The following is a 14,977-nucleotide window of genomic DNA, read 5'->3' as shown; positions in this document are numbered from 1 at the left end:
TACATTGAAGAGCTTCGCTCTTTCTTTTCCTTACAAAAACTATAATTAAATATAACAAATCTATACACGGTTTCTTAAAATCCAGTATCTACAACTGGTTGTGGGAATATATTTACAAGAAGGAAGTTTACTATGGTGAGCTTGACTCACAAACAAAAGATACAATGGGCTTGGCTCATAAGATATGAGCTCGACTGACAAGAAAAAAAAAATAGGGACTGAGATCCCCACATTATATACAGAGTGGGCCTTCCTTCCAAAGGCATCTCAAAACTACAAAACAAAGGTAGTCCGACAATGAGGACAAAACCTGGGTAGCAATATGCTATATAAAAATAAACAAGAATATATGATATACAAGAAACAGTAAAAATGTGTTTACCTGCAGCCATACATAAACACATGGTGTAGAACCAGACACAAACAGGGAGTGGAGACGACGTAGGTCCAGTAACATACGGACACTACAGCGATAAGAGATGCCGGTCGAATGGACAGTGCCCACGTTGGTCTGCCTTATCATGCGCGGACACAAGGTGCCATCTAGGGTGAAGGGTCACGTGGATATCGTGGTGGCCGGTGTTTTCTAAAAAGATATCCACTCCACTACACATACATACATATAAATATTTTTTTTCGCAGGGGGGGAAGGGGGGGGGAGAAAAAAATCCCCCCCCTAAACCCCCCGCCCAGAAAAAAAATCCTGGCTACGCCCATGCTTATACCCATAGACTTATATATTATATCTAGACTGGAAACCAGAAATAATTTCGTATCCGCGACTGATCGATTCACAGACATTTACAAATATAGATTTTTATGTACGTAAACTCTTTTTTCATGCTCTAAGGGGAGTCGCCCCAATCAATCTATTCTGCCTTAGAAAAGTAATGATCTTTGGTTTTCAAAGTTTAGAAATAATGCAAAATCATTTCTCGGATATTCACGCAAATATATGAAACAAAGCCATTCCTTTTGGTTTCAATTGAGATAATGCTTCATGTCACCACATTCATAACATATTCATAACATATAAAATAACGCGGTGACACTTCAAAAATCCTTATTTGAAGCAATTTTGATTTAAATCATCTTATGTACATTTAACTAGATTGATTAACTAGATCTTTCTAGATTATGTATCTCAAAGTTGCAAAATAATAATTATGAGATGAGAGTACTCATATTTTTGATGTTCAATTACTACATCTAGATCTAAAAATTAAATTATATGTTACATAGGTTAGGGTTGAAAAAAACAACTCTACTTCTCTTAACTACTTTACAAAACAACGCCTTGATCCAACTTTCTAAAAAATTTTCACGACATTTTTATGTAGTGTTAAAAAATCTCCATGTCTAGTCTAGATATAGTATATATAAGTCCATGCTTATAGCCTTTCACGATTTCCTTTCAGCTTATATATTTACCTATTGAAAAATACAATATTATACTACGGCTTTTAAGCACGTTTCACTTTGTGCGGAATTTCGTCTTAAAATAGTTAAGAATCGGCCTTAAACTTTACATCTGAGGGTCAAAGGTTAAAGTTCCTAAAACTGCGATTACTTTTTTAATAATTTATATATATATATAATATATATATATATATATATATATATATATATATATATATATATATATATATATATATATATATATATATATATATATATATATATTTACAATAGCGTTTTTCGTAGAATTCAAATGTAATAGCTTGATTTACATCAAAATTGAAAGGAAATTAATAACCTTGATCCTAAGAAGATTTGCAACACGTGATTTAAAAACAAAAATGAAGGTGTTTTTTGAAAGCGTCAAAGAGCTTTTTAGCGCGGGTCCAACGAAAGTACGGGACCCACTCGTGTCGCATAGGATGCAGTGGCCTAAGACCGGCCCTGCAAAATAGCGGCGTATGCTACTCCGTAGGTCGACTAGTTCTAATTATTCTAAATCTCGCTATTTAGGTCATGTGATCAGGCACAATGTCTTCACTTGACCATTCACTCAGCTCATGAATCAAACAGAGATAAGATGTACGACCACGATTCTAGATCTATTTTAAGAACACTTCACGTTTAATTTCTTTTTTAGCAATATCTTCTTTCTTACTGGACTGTGTACCTACTGCTAAACTTGTTGGACTCAGATAAACAACAGGCTGACATGCACTACAGCCAATATTGACCTACATGCACTGGGTCAAATGACACTTGGAAATAAGTACAACTGGGCAGCATAGGTCAAAAGTTTATATTTTTTTGACCAATGATCTAGTTGCATTGGATCACGTGCCACGTGGCTATTTTGAAAAAAAAACCACAAATATGAGCCAGAAAAAAATTGTAATACAGTAACAAGAAATATTGAAGAAAATACTTTAAAAAAACAAAGCTTACACAAAGTGTAATTCTATTAATTAGTTTTTTGTCTAAAAATGTTTTACATGTTTCGAATGTTCCTTCAGAGTTGAAGATAGTTTACTTCCTAGTCCAAACCTCCCACAGGACGACGGGGGATGGGAGCGGGCAGGATTTGAACCCGGGATAAATCCAAACGACAGTCCAGCGCGCAAACCGCACGATCAGACAGCCATCAGTTCTGTAATTCAATGTGTAATAGATCTAGAACAATAACAACAATAAATCTATGCGATTAGAAATATTTTCACCAATCGTTTTCGTTTTAGTGCTATTTCAAGCTTTTAGCTTTCTGTATCCGCTGTCATCCGCGGTGAATATTCGCTTTCTAAAAGCATTTATTAAAAAAAAAGGGTGGTGGTGGTGACGACCTGAATTCAAACTCATGGCTCAAGCTTCAATAAGCCGACATACTGACCACTCTGCTAGTGAGGTGCTGCCAGGAATTTAGTTATGTGTTATTTATTTAATTATTATTTTTAAATACAATGATTTTATGTTTATGTTAAGAATAATTCTTTTTCTTTTTATATTGTAATTATATTAGTTCCTAGGTAGGGCCTAACAGATGCATCATGCGCACACAGTTGTACATAAAGTAATAATCTAGGTTGATGATGATTTAAACTAAAATATTGTTGTAACCCTGCCCTGCACCAGTGCTTGAGATGCGCACTAGCGCACTGTTGAACGTAAACAGGAAGACATTAGAATGGAGAGAAGAACAGTGTATTAAGGATTGTGAAGAGTCTGAATGTTTGGGAAACTAAGAGGCCAACGTTTGTGCTGCCTGAAGGTTGTAGTAGGGACCTGGAGCGAAGCGGCGAAGGCTGTCGTTGGTCCACATTCTTAGTAGTAAGACTCAGATGAAGCTGAAGGATGTTATGTGTTTGCCCTAGTGAATAAACACAACTATTTATTTCCTGTTAAACTAAATTGTGTTCCTTGTCTTTTCGTTGAGTGTCTACCCTAGAGTCTAGAGTTACAACAATATGAATTTAATACTATGTGTCTACCCTAGAGTCTAGAGTTACAACAATATGAATTTAATACTATGATATTTACACAATGATCTTAATATAACTAATGTGAATGATAAGTTATTAAATTTTAAGCACGAGATGATTATCATAATTACTTTCATAGCTAGTACTTAAATAATAATAATGTACTAAGCACCTGAGGGGCGCAGTGGCTGGGTGGTTAGGTGCTTGGCTTCCTAACTAGGTGTCCTGGGTTCTAATCTCGGTATCTTGACTTTCAGGATTTTTAGGGCGCCCTGAGTTCACCAAACTCTAATGGGTACCTGACATTAGTTTGTGAAAGTAAAGGCTGTTGGTCGTTGTGCTGGCCTCATGACACCCTGCTCGTTAACCGTTGGCCAAAGAAAAAGATTACCTTAACATCATCTGCCCTATAGATGACAAGATCTGAAAGGAAAACGTTTATTTAAGCACTTTCATGATGTTACAGAACAACAATGACAAGGCATCGCCAGTGACTTCAACGGCTTCACAACATATACCAAAGATTCGTCATTGTAACAACCACTGCAGAAACTGTCAATAAACATCAACTCCGATAGTAGCAATCAAGTACTGTCATGAACTTCTGACTGTCAACAATGGCAATAATGATGACTACACTGTCAATACCAACAAGGTAAACCCAGCGATGAAATAGGAAACTCCAACACTGAAACGCTATAGAAATAAATAGCAGAGTCTCAAACGTCTTATCTAAAACTATAAGTACGAATGAATCCGCATAAAGATTATCCATAGCATACTATAAAGTAGAAAGTAAGGCGTATGAATGTATGTTATGAATAGAAATCAAAACCGTTTGACCAATCTTGATAAAACTTGGCATAAATGTTCCTTGGATACTAACTGGAAACGTGACGTATGTATAGTAGCCCTAAAACAAACTTATGACACTCAAAACAAAAGTTGCCCAACTCTATGAAAGTATTAGTATCTTATAAATCTTGGCCATGTTTACCACGTTTACGTGAGAAAAGATCGAAAGAATCTAGAGCTAGATCTAATTTTGAAAACTACACTTTGAAAAGATAGTTTTTTTTTACTTTGACACATGAACGTATATAATATAGTCTACTGATTTCATTATTTAATAAAATTAACCTTCAAATTTGTGTTTCAAAAGCATAAATACATTCATTCCTTATATCTGCGAATGTATAATTACTGATGTACATTCTTACATTAGACTTTAGACAAGACCGAAATGTTACACATCCATCTTTTCTTATGTCTAATTCAACTCTATGATAATAGAACTTCTCTTCGCAAAGATAGTTTTATAATTAAACAGATGAACATACTAATTATAGTCCATTCATTTCATATTTTAATCAAATTGACATTCCAATTTGTTTTTCTAAAGCATTTTTACATACATTCGTTCACCATGAGTGCAACTCTATTCTTGATATCGCGTGCTTCTAAATATAGATCTATACACGAGCCAATGTTTTCATAAAAAATTGGATTCAGGTCAATTAGCTATTTTTAGCTCCATTCATAATATTTTTTTATTTATGAATTCATGCATTCGCTTCACTTATAACATTATTATTTTCTTTAATTGTTTCTAATGCATTATATCAGTGACTATATTAACAGTATGCAAGTTAAGACCCGCGGGCATTGGGTAATATCTGTCTAGTATAAAATAAAACTCATTCTTAACAGGGGTCAAAGAGTCCTACCCAGAATGGATCCAAAGCGATTAGGCTAAGGCTTTCCAATAGAATAAGACTAAAGGTTAATTCAGGACCACAAAAAGTAAAAAGCTTGTCTCTCCACTACAAGATGGTGAAGTGCAACCCAAAGCAAGAGCTGACAAATGACGTCACACTAAATCATAACAAGGCGGCAAGGAAAGAAAACTGCTACCGCAAAAGTAATATCATAAAATTACGTCATCAAACCGGGAAGAAGAAAAAAAGCGGCGCGCTTTGAATATATCCGTAAAAGAAAAACCCTATCAATTTTCATACATTTTTTAAATAAAATTAAAGTCTAAAGATAACAAAACTGCGATAGGTGCATATGAAAATAGAAGATTGTATAATTATCTATTATTTGTTACAAACTTACTTTAAAATGGCGACCTATAAAGGGCACTAATTCAGCTTATGCCACCACTTTCGTCAAGTACAATGTCTTTCCTTATTCGAGATACCAAACAAAATGATTAAAAACCAATAGTTATCCAACTAGTTGATTATTATTTTTTTTAAATTGATACTTGTGTTATCAGGTAAAAGAAATAATTATGCCAAATTTCAGCTTGAGTCGAGATTAGGTGTAGGGTGTTGTTTCATGTTATTTGCAGGTTATTTGTGGTTAGTTTTTCAGCTGTTATCTTTTCAATTTCATGGCATGTTATTTCATGTTTTTATGCTATTTATTGCTTTTTTATATTTTTATGCTTTTTTTTTTGTATTTCATTTTGTTTCATATTATTAATGGTTAAATCAGCTTTTTCATATCTCTAAAAATGTATGACCTCCATCATTCTATAGATAATCTCATTGAAATGAATGCTTGGGCATACGTTTTGGTAGAAACGATGTCGCCCATTTAGGATTATTTCGGGTTTTCAGGTTATTTCATATTATTTCATGTTATTTCAGAATGATTAAGTTTCCATACGGAACAAGTAAGCTTAGGGCAGGAGGGGCTCTTTAACCTTGGCTGGCTACTCACTTAGGAGAAGGAAAACTTTGAATTAAAAACTCTGCTGCCTTGCAGTTGTACCCAAAAGTGTGAAAGGCTTCGGGATGTATGAATTTTAAATGTTACAACTGTTAGGAAAAAAAATTGATAAGCATTTTTCGTTGATTCTTAAGGATGATATTTTCCTAAAAAATCAGCAGCAGCTGTTGATCTTTTGCTGCTTGTAGCATACAGTGCTGCACTCTGGCAGACCCTGAAACACTGCTGATCCCGAACTGTATCAGTGCTGTACTCTGGCAGACCCTGAAACACAGCTGATCCCTAACTGTATCAGTGCTGCACTCTGGCAGACCCCGAAACACTGCTGATCCCAAATTGTATCAGTGCTGCACTCGTCAGACCCTACGACACTTCTGATCCCAAATTGTATCAGTGCTGCACTCTTGCAGACTCTACGACACTTCTGATCCCAAATTGTATCGGGCACTCGCCGTTGTTTTTTTCCCAACTATTGTGCAGGTAGAGAGGTGGAACAGATGTGAGGGAGACAACATCCCGACCAAAGTCAATGCACAGACTCCAATGTTCCGACCAATGCCAATGCCCAGACTCCAATGTTCCGACCAAAGCCAAGACCCTGACTCCAATGTTCCGACCAAAGCCAATACCCAGACTCCAATGTTCCGACCAAAGTCAATGCCCAGACTCCAATGTTCCAACCAAAGCCAATACCCAGACTCCAATGTTCCGACCAAAGTCAATGCCCAGACTCCAATGTTCCGACCAAAGTCAATGCCCAGACTCCAATGTTCCGACCAATGCCAAAGCCCAGAATCCAATCTCTTACAAAACCCTGCTGTACGGGATAAGTTATAATCTTCTAACGACTGAAGGTGGCCAATGAATGAATCGTCATTTAAAGTGAAATTAATATACCAGGAGAGTGCCGAGGTATTTGAAAGGTTTGACTATTACAATGTTCTGAACAATGCTCTTTAAATTCTTTCTTTTACGAAATGCAACTATCCTTTCATCATTTTGATGTCATATAATTAGGAAAGTATATGTAGATTTTTTTTTTGTGAATCCGTTTTACAGAATAAAAGTAGTGATGACAAACTATGTTGTGGCTTTTTAAAAGGTCAATGATATTTTTTGGTGCATTTCCTAGTGAGGCAGAAACATATTTCCTTATCTCTTCCGTTTGTAACTTAATTTCGTCTAATATTTACGTACTGTGGTAAAATGCAGAAGTATTGGCAATGTCACGCCCCTGAATGTGCTCCTGTGTTGTTGTTTTTTATGTATGATAGTTATTGTGCAATGTATTTGTACAAGTGGCGTAGCATCCACGGTGCGAAGGGGTTCAATAAACCCGGACCCATGACCTAAAGGGGCCCACACGGGCACGTTTTAAAAAATCTGAACACGGTATCAAATTCTTATTTAATTTTACTTTGCATTCGTTGTGCTATAAAAGACAGTGCCAGCAAAGGAATGACCTGCTGATGCATACATGATGACTGGATTTGTTTTTTCATATACCCATCTAGTGGAGGGGGCCCTCCATCATATTCTTGATCACGGGCCCATTAGCATCTTGCTACGCCACTGATTTGTACCCTCAAAGGTCTCTGTGTAAAAAAAAAAGTCATTAGCCCATTCTATTCAGACTAATCTTCACTATTTTCATCTTTCCAACAGCAATAGGAATTAGTATTATATATATATATATATATATATATATATATATATATATATATATATATATATATACAGTTGATCCAAAAAAACAATCATACATAGGCCTAAGCGTTTGTTTTTATAATTCAAATCCAAGCCCTTTTCATTATAATTGATTTGCAAATTACAAAGTTACAAATTAAAATAGTACAGGACTATAATAATATAATATAATATATAATAGTTTTTATCCAATGGTTTAGAAATCTTAAGTACTAATATAATGAAAGACGCCTTCACTCAGTTGGAATTTTCTCCTGTTAATGAAGTTCAGAAAATATCTACTGTAGGCTCTGTAGTTTCCTTGGAACACACTTTAAAGATTCGCCTTCATCAGAAGGTTTCGCCATTTTACTTCATCAGAAGGTTTCGCCATTTTACTCCATCAGAGGGATTCGCCATTTTAATCCATCAAAAGGATTCGCCGTTTTACTCCATCAGACAAAGTCTCAAGATTTCACTGGGTCGACGTTTTTTTAAAATACTAAATACCTTATCCCTAGTTATTTCTAGTTCACAGTTATTTAGTTAAAAGCACTCAAATTGTCAGCCCTTGACAACAAGCTAACAATAAGTGAGAATAGTAATAAAATATACTAGTAAAAGTAGAGCTATTTACAATGGGGTCGAATCTTGGTGAAGACTGGGATTTTTATTTTGGGTGTTTAGAGCGCCTTTGACTCCACCCAGTTTTAAGGGTACCTGACAATAGCTGGGAAAGCAGAGGCACTTGGCCGTTATGCTGACCACATTGACCCCCCCCCCCCCCTTAACCGTGGTCCATCGATGACCTTTACATTATCTGTCCCATAGATCGCAAGGTCTGACAGGGAGGGAGTTATTTACACCAAAGGGGGTGAAAAGGTTTACTATGTACAGCTATTTGTTTATGGATCCCTTATAAACCCAACTCCCACTACCTACGCACATGTTGCTTACGACATTGAACAATGTTCCATTGCTTTTTTTTTGCAAAGAAAATATATTGTAACCTTTTTCAGGGCCCCCCAAGAAAATGGGGGTCCTAATCTACAACCTGTGCTCCCTGCATCTAAATCCAGCATTGATTATATATGCACTGAGACCTTAAGAACTTATAAACCCCCTATATATATATATATATGTCTACCAGCCTCGACAGGGTAATCATTATGACAATAGTTAATCTTCTTTAAATATTTTTTGTTAACTTTAACATAGAGCAAGTACTTGCTTAACACAGAAGTGGTCGTAAGATCAATAGTAAAAACCCTAAATGGTATTAGACGCTACGAAATTAGAATATAATAACAAAACCAGGCTAGTAAAATTCTTATTGTTTAATACAAAGAAAAAAGTGTAACATAAATAATCTTAAATTAGGTGGGGGTGTTTTTTAGACGCATATTTTGACACCAGCAACAGTAGCACATAAATCTTGTTGCTCTCTCTTTGCAGTTCCACTCACAAATTGGTCAATAATGTGGACAACGCTTCCAATATTGTTAACAAGTTGAGTTACATCAAAATTTTCGAGGTCTCTCTTTCCAGTTCCTCCGACAAACTGGTCAATGACGTGGACAACATTGGCAATGTTATTAACCAGGGAAGCGACATCAAAATTTTCGACATCTCTTAAACATACTCGGACACCAGCTACAGTTGCGCAGATATCTTGTTCTTCTCTCTTTCCGGTTCCTCCGACAAACTGGTCAATGACGTGGACAACATTTCCAATGTTTGCAACTAATTGTGATAAATCAAAATTCTCCAGATCTCTCTTTCCGGTTCCTCCGACAAACTGGTCAATGACGTGGACAACATTGGCAATGTTATTAACCAGGGAAGCGACATCAAAATTTCCGACATCTCTTAAACATACTCGGACACCAGCTACAGTTGCGCAGATATCTTGTTCTTCTCTCTTTCCGGTTCCTCCGACAAACTGGTCAATGACGTGGACAACGCTTCCAATGTTTGCAACTAATTGTGATAAATCAAAATTCTCCAGATCTCTCTTTCCGGTTCCTCCGACAAACTGGTCAATGACGTGGACAACATTGGCAATGTTATTAACCAGGGAAGCGACATCAAAATTTTCGACATCTCTTAAACATACTCGGACACCAGCTACAGTTGCGCAGATATCTTGTTCTTCTCTCTTTCCGGTTCCTCCGACAAACTGGTCAATGACGTGGACAACGTTTCCAATGTTTGCAACTAATTGTGATAAATCAAAATTCTCAATATCTCTCTTTCCGGTTCCTCCGACAAACTGGTCAATGACGTGGACAACATTTGCAATGTTATTAACCAGGGAAGCGACATCAAAATTTTCGACGTCTCTTAAACATACTCGGACACCAGCGACAGTTGCGCAGATATCTTGTTCTTCTCTCTTTCCGGTTCCTCCGACAAACTGGTCAATGACGTGGACAACATTTCCAATGTTTGTAACTATCTCAGCGAGGTTAATATCCTCTCTATTTGAATCTACCACTGGGGGTCGAATAACATTGGCCGAGGCCGAGGCCACTAGGACCAGTGCAACAAGAATAAGCTTCATTCTTTGACCTGTGGGTATTAAAAATTTAAATTATTCTAACTTCCCTCAACCAAAAAAAAATGTTATTAAGCTTATCTAATAACTGAAAAAAAAATTCTAATGGGGTATATCACACCTTACCCATATAGGAATTTGAAAATGAAAGCGGAAGTTATGTAGGTACTGTTAGATGAAAGCAATATATGACAACAGTTTGCTCATAATTGTAGCGAGGAGTTAATATCTTAGGCTATTTGTTGAATAGATGCACTTTGACAATTTGGCTCAGTGCTAGATTTACTTAAGTGTAAGCCCAAATCTGAATTGGTGTGGGTTTTTGAAATCGTCAATAACAAAAGATCCATTCATACAGACGTACTAACTTATGCTTTAAACTGTTTATCCACCAATATATAGTGATAATTTGATTCCTGTATGTCAATGAAAATATATTAATAAAAAAAACTAACTCTATCTATCTATCTATCTATCTATCTATCTATCTATCTATCTATCTATCTATCTATCTATCTATCTATCTATCTATCTATCTATCTATCTATCTATCTATCTATCTATATCTATCTATCTATCTTTCTATCTATCTATCTATCTATCTATCTATGACTGTCTTTCATGATAGGTCTTCAGAAGCTTCAGCTCAGACCGAAAGGGACAGCCCTTAATCACTTGGAGGACAAAGTGTAAGATAGTCTTTACTGGGATGATACTTAGCGAAATACATCAGAGAATGACATCAGAGATTACATTAGAGAATGACATCAGAGAATGGCATTGGAGAACTACACCAGAGAACTACACCTGAGAATTACACCAGAGAATTACATCATAGCACTCTTGACAATGAAGTCTGAACTAGACGATAATTGTCATGTCGTAAAACTGACGCAACATACAGTCTGATGTAATGCAATTCTTTGTTTTATAGGGTAAGTTGATACTATCGTAGTAATTACTAATTATACTTCTTATTTTATATAGTCTGTGGCATAATGGATATTAATATGTACAGCTTCATTGTTTATTGTTGTTTATAAAAAAAATACAAGCGTCAGGATGTGACGTAATAAAAATAGGCAGCTTTAGTTTCTACTCACGAAGTCTTCACTACATTTTCGACATACATTACATTTATTAACAGCAGAAACAGATCATATTCATTTGACAAAACAAGTGATACAAATCTGTGAATTAATTATCATGTTCCATTATTCTGTCGTTCATTTTCAGGTCTCAAAGATGAGGGCTGAGGGCTGATTGAGAAATGTGTGAATCAGCCAAGAAGTAACTTAAGATTAAAAGGGAAGCGGTGGGAGGCAAGATTCGGAAGATATAACTGTCTTGAAGCCATTTAACTCTCAAAAAAAAATTTAGATAATGAAAACATCTGAAAACAGGCAGTCTACTTACCGAAATGATTGCGCAGTTCCGTGGGGAGCTTTCAGAGCTGAACTTCTAGTGATAAGAGCTGCATCTTTTATACACTCCCTAGAAGACAATCGTGATCAGGTTTTTTTTATCCATAGCACACACACACACGCACGCAAGCACACACACACATACCAAGATGCACACAGAGATAAGTATTAGTCAATTTTTTTATCAATGTAATGGTATTTTTAGCGATTCATTTTTTTTTTGTCTTTTATTTTTTTTTTCGATGTAATAAAACTGTTTCTTCCTAAAGATATTTCCGTTTTTTTTCTGTGATGGAAGAAGAGTTTTGTGAAACGGTTTGTTTTTCTCAGATATTTCCATAGATCAAGAAATGTATATGTTGTGGGCTGATAGGATTGAGAAGTATGCCTTAAAGGGGTACGGGTGGCTGTAACACGTTAAAAATGTTCCTTTGTAGATCATGTTTTGTATAGATATTTGTTTACAAATGATTACTCACTAAAATAACACATCTTGTCAGTCTCACGTTCATGAGTCGTCTGTCCTAAGTCCAAGTGACGACAACGCCACCTATGTTGCATCATTCACAACCAATCGCTAAGCTCTTTCCACTTTCAAATTAGAAACACTCACACACACACTTCATCTAAAGCATCCTCCAATGGCTCGAACCTTCAACCACATACATTTTTCAGCTCTTGAATTTCGAGATCTAGCACCAGACCTTTGGTTAGATTGACCACTTTATTTTTTTATCCTTCAATCCTTATAGCGAAACCATGTACTCATGTACTACACTAAGTACCGCACACATTTTGTTTTTAGTTCTCAGGCCTGGAGGAAAAAGAAAAGTTTTCTGAACCAAGTTCCCCCTTCCCGTTCTCCACACGTTAGTTTTAGCTTTGTTTCCTCTAAAAATAAAAATGGAAATATCCATTTGTTGTTATTAATTGTAGTCATTTATTTGACCACTTTTGAGTCCCCCCACATCGTAAAACTGCATAAATATATAATACAACAGGTCTGTGAATGCCTTTCACATTCATCCTGACAATTCTGTGGGTTCTTAATTCTAGATCTAAAGGAAAAGACAGTGCTATTCTTATCTAAAAACGAAGTAAAGTTGTTTTGTTTTTTCCACCCTAACCTATGTAATATATAATTTTATTTTTTATTTTTATTATTTAGATCTAGATCTAGTAATTGATTATCAAAAAATACACAAAAAGTCACAATTTAGTGTTGCATTCAGTCTTTTGATAAAGAAGATTATGTATCTAAAAATTGCAAAATAATAATTATGAGACGAGAGTACTCTTATTTTTGATGTTCAATTACTGTTCTTAGCAGAAAATATAGTGAGAGGCCTGTCTTTTCTTTTATTTTGTCCAGCCATTCTTTCATTGGACGACCCTCCCTTGTACCATAAATATTGTCTCCTTCAAACAGATGTATCATTCCAAAACAAATGTAAAACTATAATAAAAAGATGTAACAAATGTGATGTTAGTTATAATAAGGAACTATTGAATAGCTAACAAAATAAAAATGCTGCATGACACAATTAAAATAATGCTGATATCTAAAAGACCCACTTAATGTGGACCTCTAAGTTTGACAATAGAGCAAAGCTTTCGACTGAACTTAGATAAAAGTAATCATAGTGACATAACTTAATGATAGAATCTTGTGACCCGTTACACACGGACTGGTTCCCATAATGACAAGTTCACATTTAATGCTATGCAATATTCATGTTGAAACCATAGACTGGGTCAATACACTTCCCCCCACTCCTAAAAACGATGACCGGTCTTTTCGTCCCCACTCATTTCATCTTTGGTCACTTCATCACCGTCACTTTATTCCTTGTTATTTCATCCCCAATTAAATACATTTTTCTTAGTCATTGTGTAATTGTGTTGTTAATCCCTCTTTATATCTAATAAATAAATATGTTTATTAGCGGCCCCCGTAAGGGGAAAAAGCCGCTATTAGGTTTGTGCAAAATGTCCGTCTGTCCGTCAGTCACACTCAGATCTCGAAAACTAGAATATGAAAAATATTATTTCACCAAGCGATGCGGCTTGAAGGGTTTAGGTGCAACGGCTACTTTTGGTTTTATAAAAGCAAACCGTTTAATTTATTAAGTTAATTGTGCAAGCGATTTTTTTAATAAAAATACACTAATTGTAAAACAGTTACGTAAATGTAAAGGAGGCATTGTTAGAATATGCTAACAAAGATGGACAATTTCTGTGTATTTTCAGTATCACTAAGTCAAATGTATTTATAAAAGGTACAAGAAATGTTTACAACAAATATAAATAATAGTTAATGGTGTTTTTTTCTGGTCAACTGCACTTTTTATGTAAATATCAAGCACATTTTTTTACATGGACTTTTTATGCAGCGACTTTCGTGCAGTAGCGTAACTTCGCAACATGTTGCGGTGCTAAACTAATTCCTTACAAATTTCTAAATAAGCAGATTTTATTTATTTTTTGTTTAATGCCCCATCAGGATAAAAGCCTTTTATTTTTGTGCATTTTGTCTGATGGTCGGTCTGTCCGTCACGTTTAGATTAAAAAACAAACAAACAACAACACTAAAAGCATATAAAATCTGATTTAACCTTTAATTTTTCATTAGAAACATCTCTATAGTTTTAACTATGTTCCGGATGGTTTTTTGAAAACAAATCAATGTCAACGAATGTCTGCTTGCTCTTCTAATTTATACTACATTTAATTTTCATGCTTAAAGGTTGCAAAACACTTTATCAATCTTATGTTGTTCCGTTTTTTTTATGTAAATAGCTTATACATGCTAAATGAAAATCTCCATACGGCTTATATTTCATTAACTATAAAGTTGTTCCTGAAATTGTTATATAAAAAATAAATTATGTGACATCATTGTTTGAAATCACATCATTGATTTACATTACACTTATATTCTTTGACAATACGTTACTATAGTTTAATTATCGATATAAAATAGTTCCGTATTTTCAACTTAAAAGAAATGTATGTCAAATGACTTTTTTTTTTCAAAAGTATCGACAATGGGTTGTTCAGGATTTTAAAATAAGAAAGTAATTTACTATAAACGATTATTGAAAATCACTTTTAGTGGCCCCCATAAGGGGGAAAGCCGA

At 35.2% G+C, this 14,977-nt stretch overlaps 1 protein-coding gene across 1 annotated transcript; it reads right to left on the bottom strand.

Annotated features, from left to right (window-relative positions):
- Positions 1–9,178: 9,178 nt before the first annotated feature.
- LOC106052310 (uncharacterized) lies at positions 9,179–11,954 on the bottom strand. The gene is made up of 2 exons (XM_056016440.1): positions 11,830–11,954; positions 9,179–10,427 (listed from the first exon to the last, which is right to left on the bottom strand). The coding sequence occupies exon 2, from the start codon at positions 10,417–10,419 to the stop codon at positions 9,250–9,252; it is 1,170 nt and encodes a 389-aa protein (XP_055872415.1). The 5' UTR covers positions 10,420–10,427; positions 11,830–11,954; the 3' UTR covers positions 9,179–9,249.
- Positions 11,955–14,977: the final 3,023 nt, after the last annotated feature.

This window comes from Biomphalaria glabrata, chromosome 17, assembly GCF_947242115.1.
Source record: "Biomphalaria glabrata chromosome 17, xgBioGlab47.1, whole genome shotgun sequence".
Lineage (NCBI taxonomy): Eukaryota > Metazoa > Mollusca > Gastropoda > Planorbidae > Biomphalaria > Biomphalaria glabrata.
Note: the sequence above shows the minus strand (reverse complement) of the source record. Positions and strands in the feature narration are given on the sequence as shown.

What these genes read in the sequence shown, in the direction of transcription:
- LOC106052310 (XM_056016440.1), bottom strand. Translation starts at nt 10,419, where the DNA reads ATGAAGCTTATTCTTGTTGCACTGGTCCTAGTGGCCTCGGCCTCGGCC.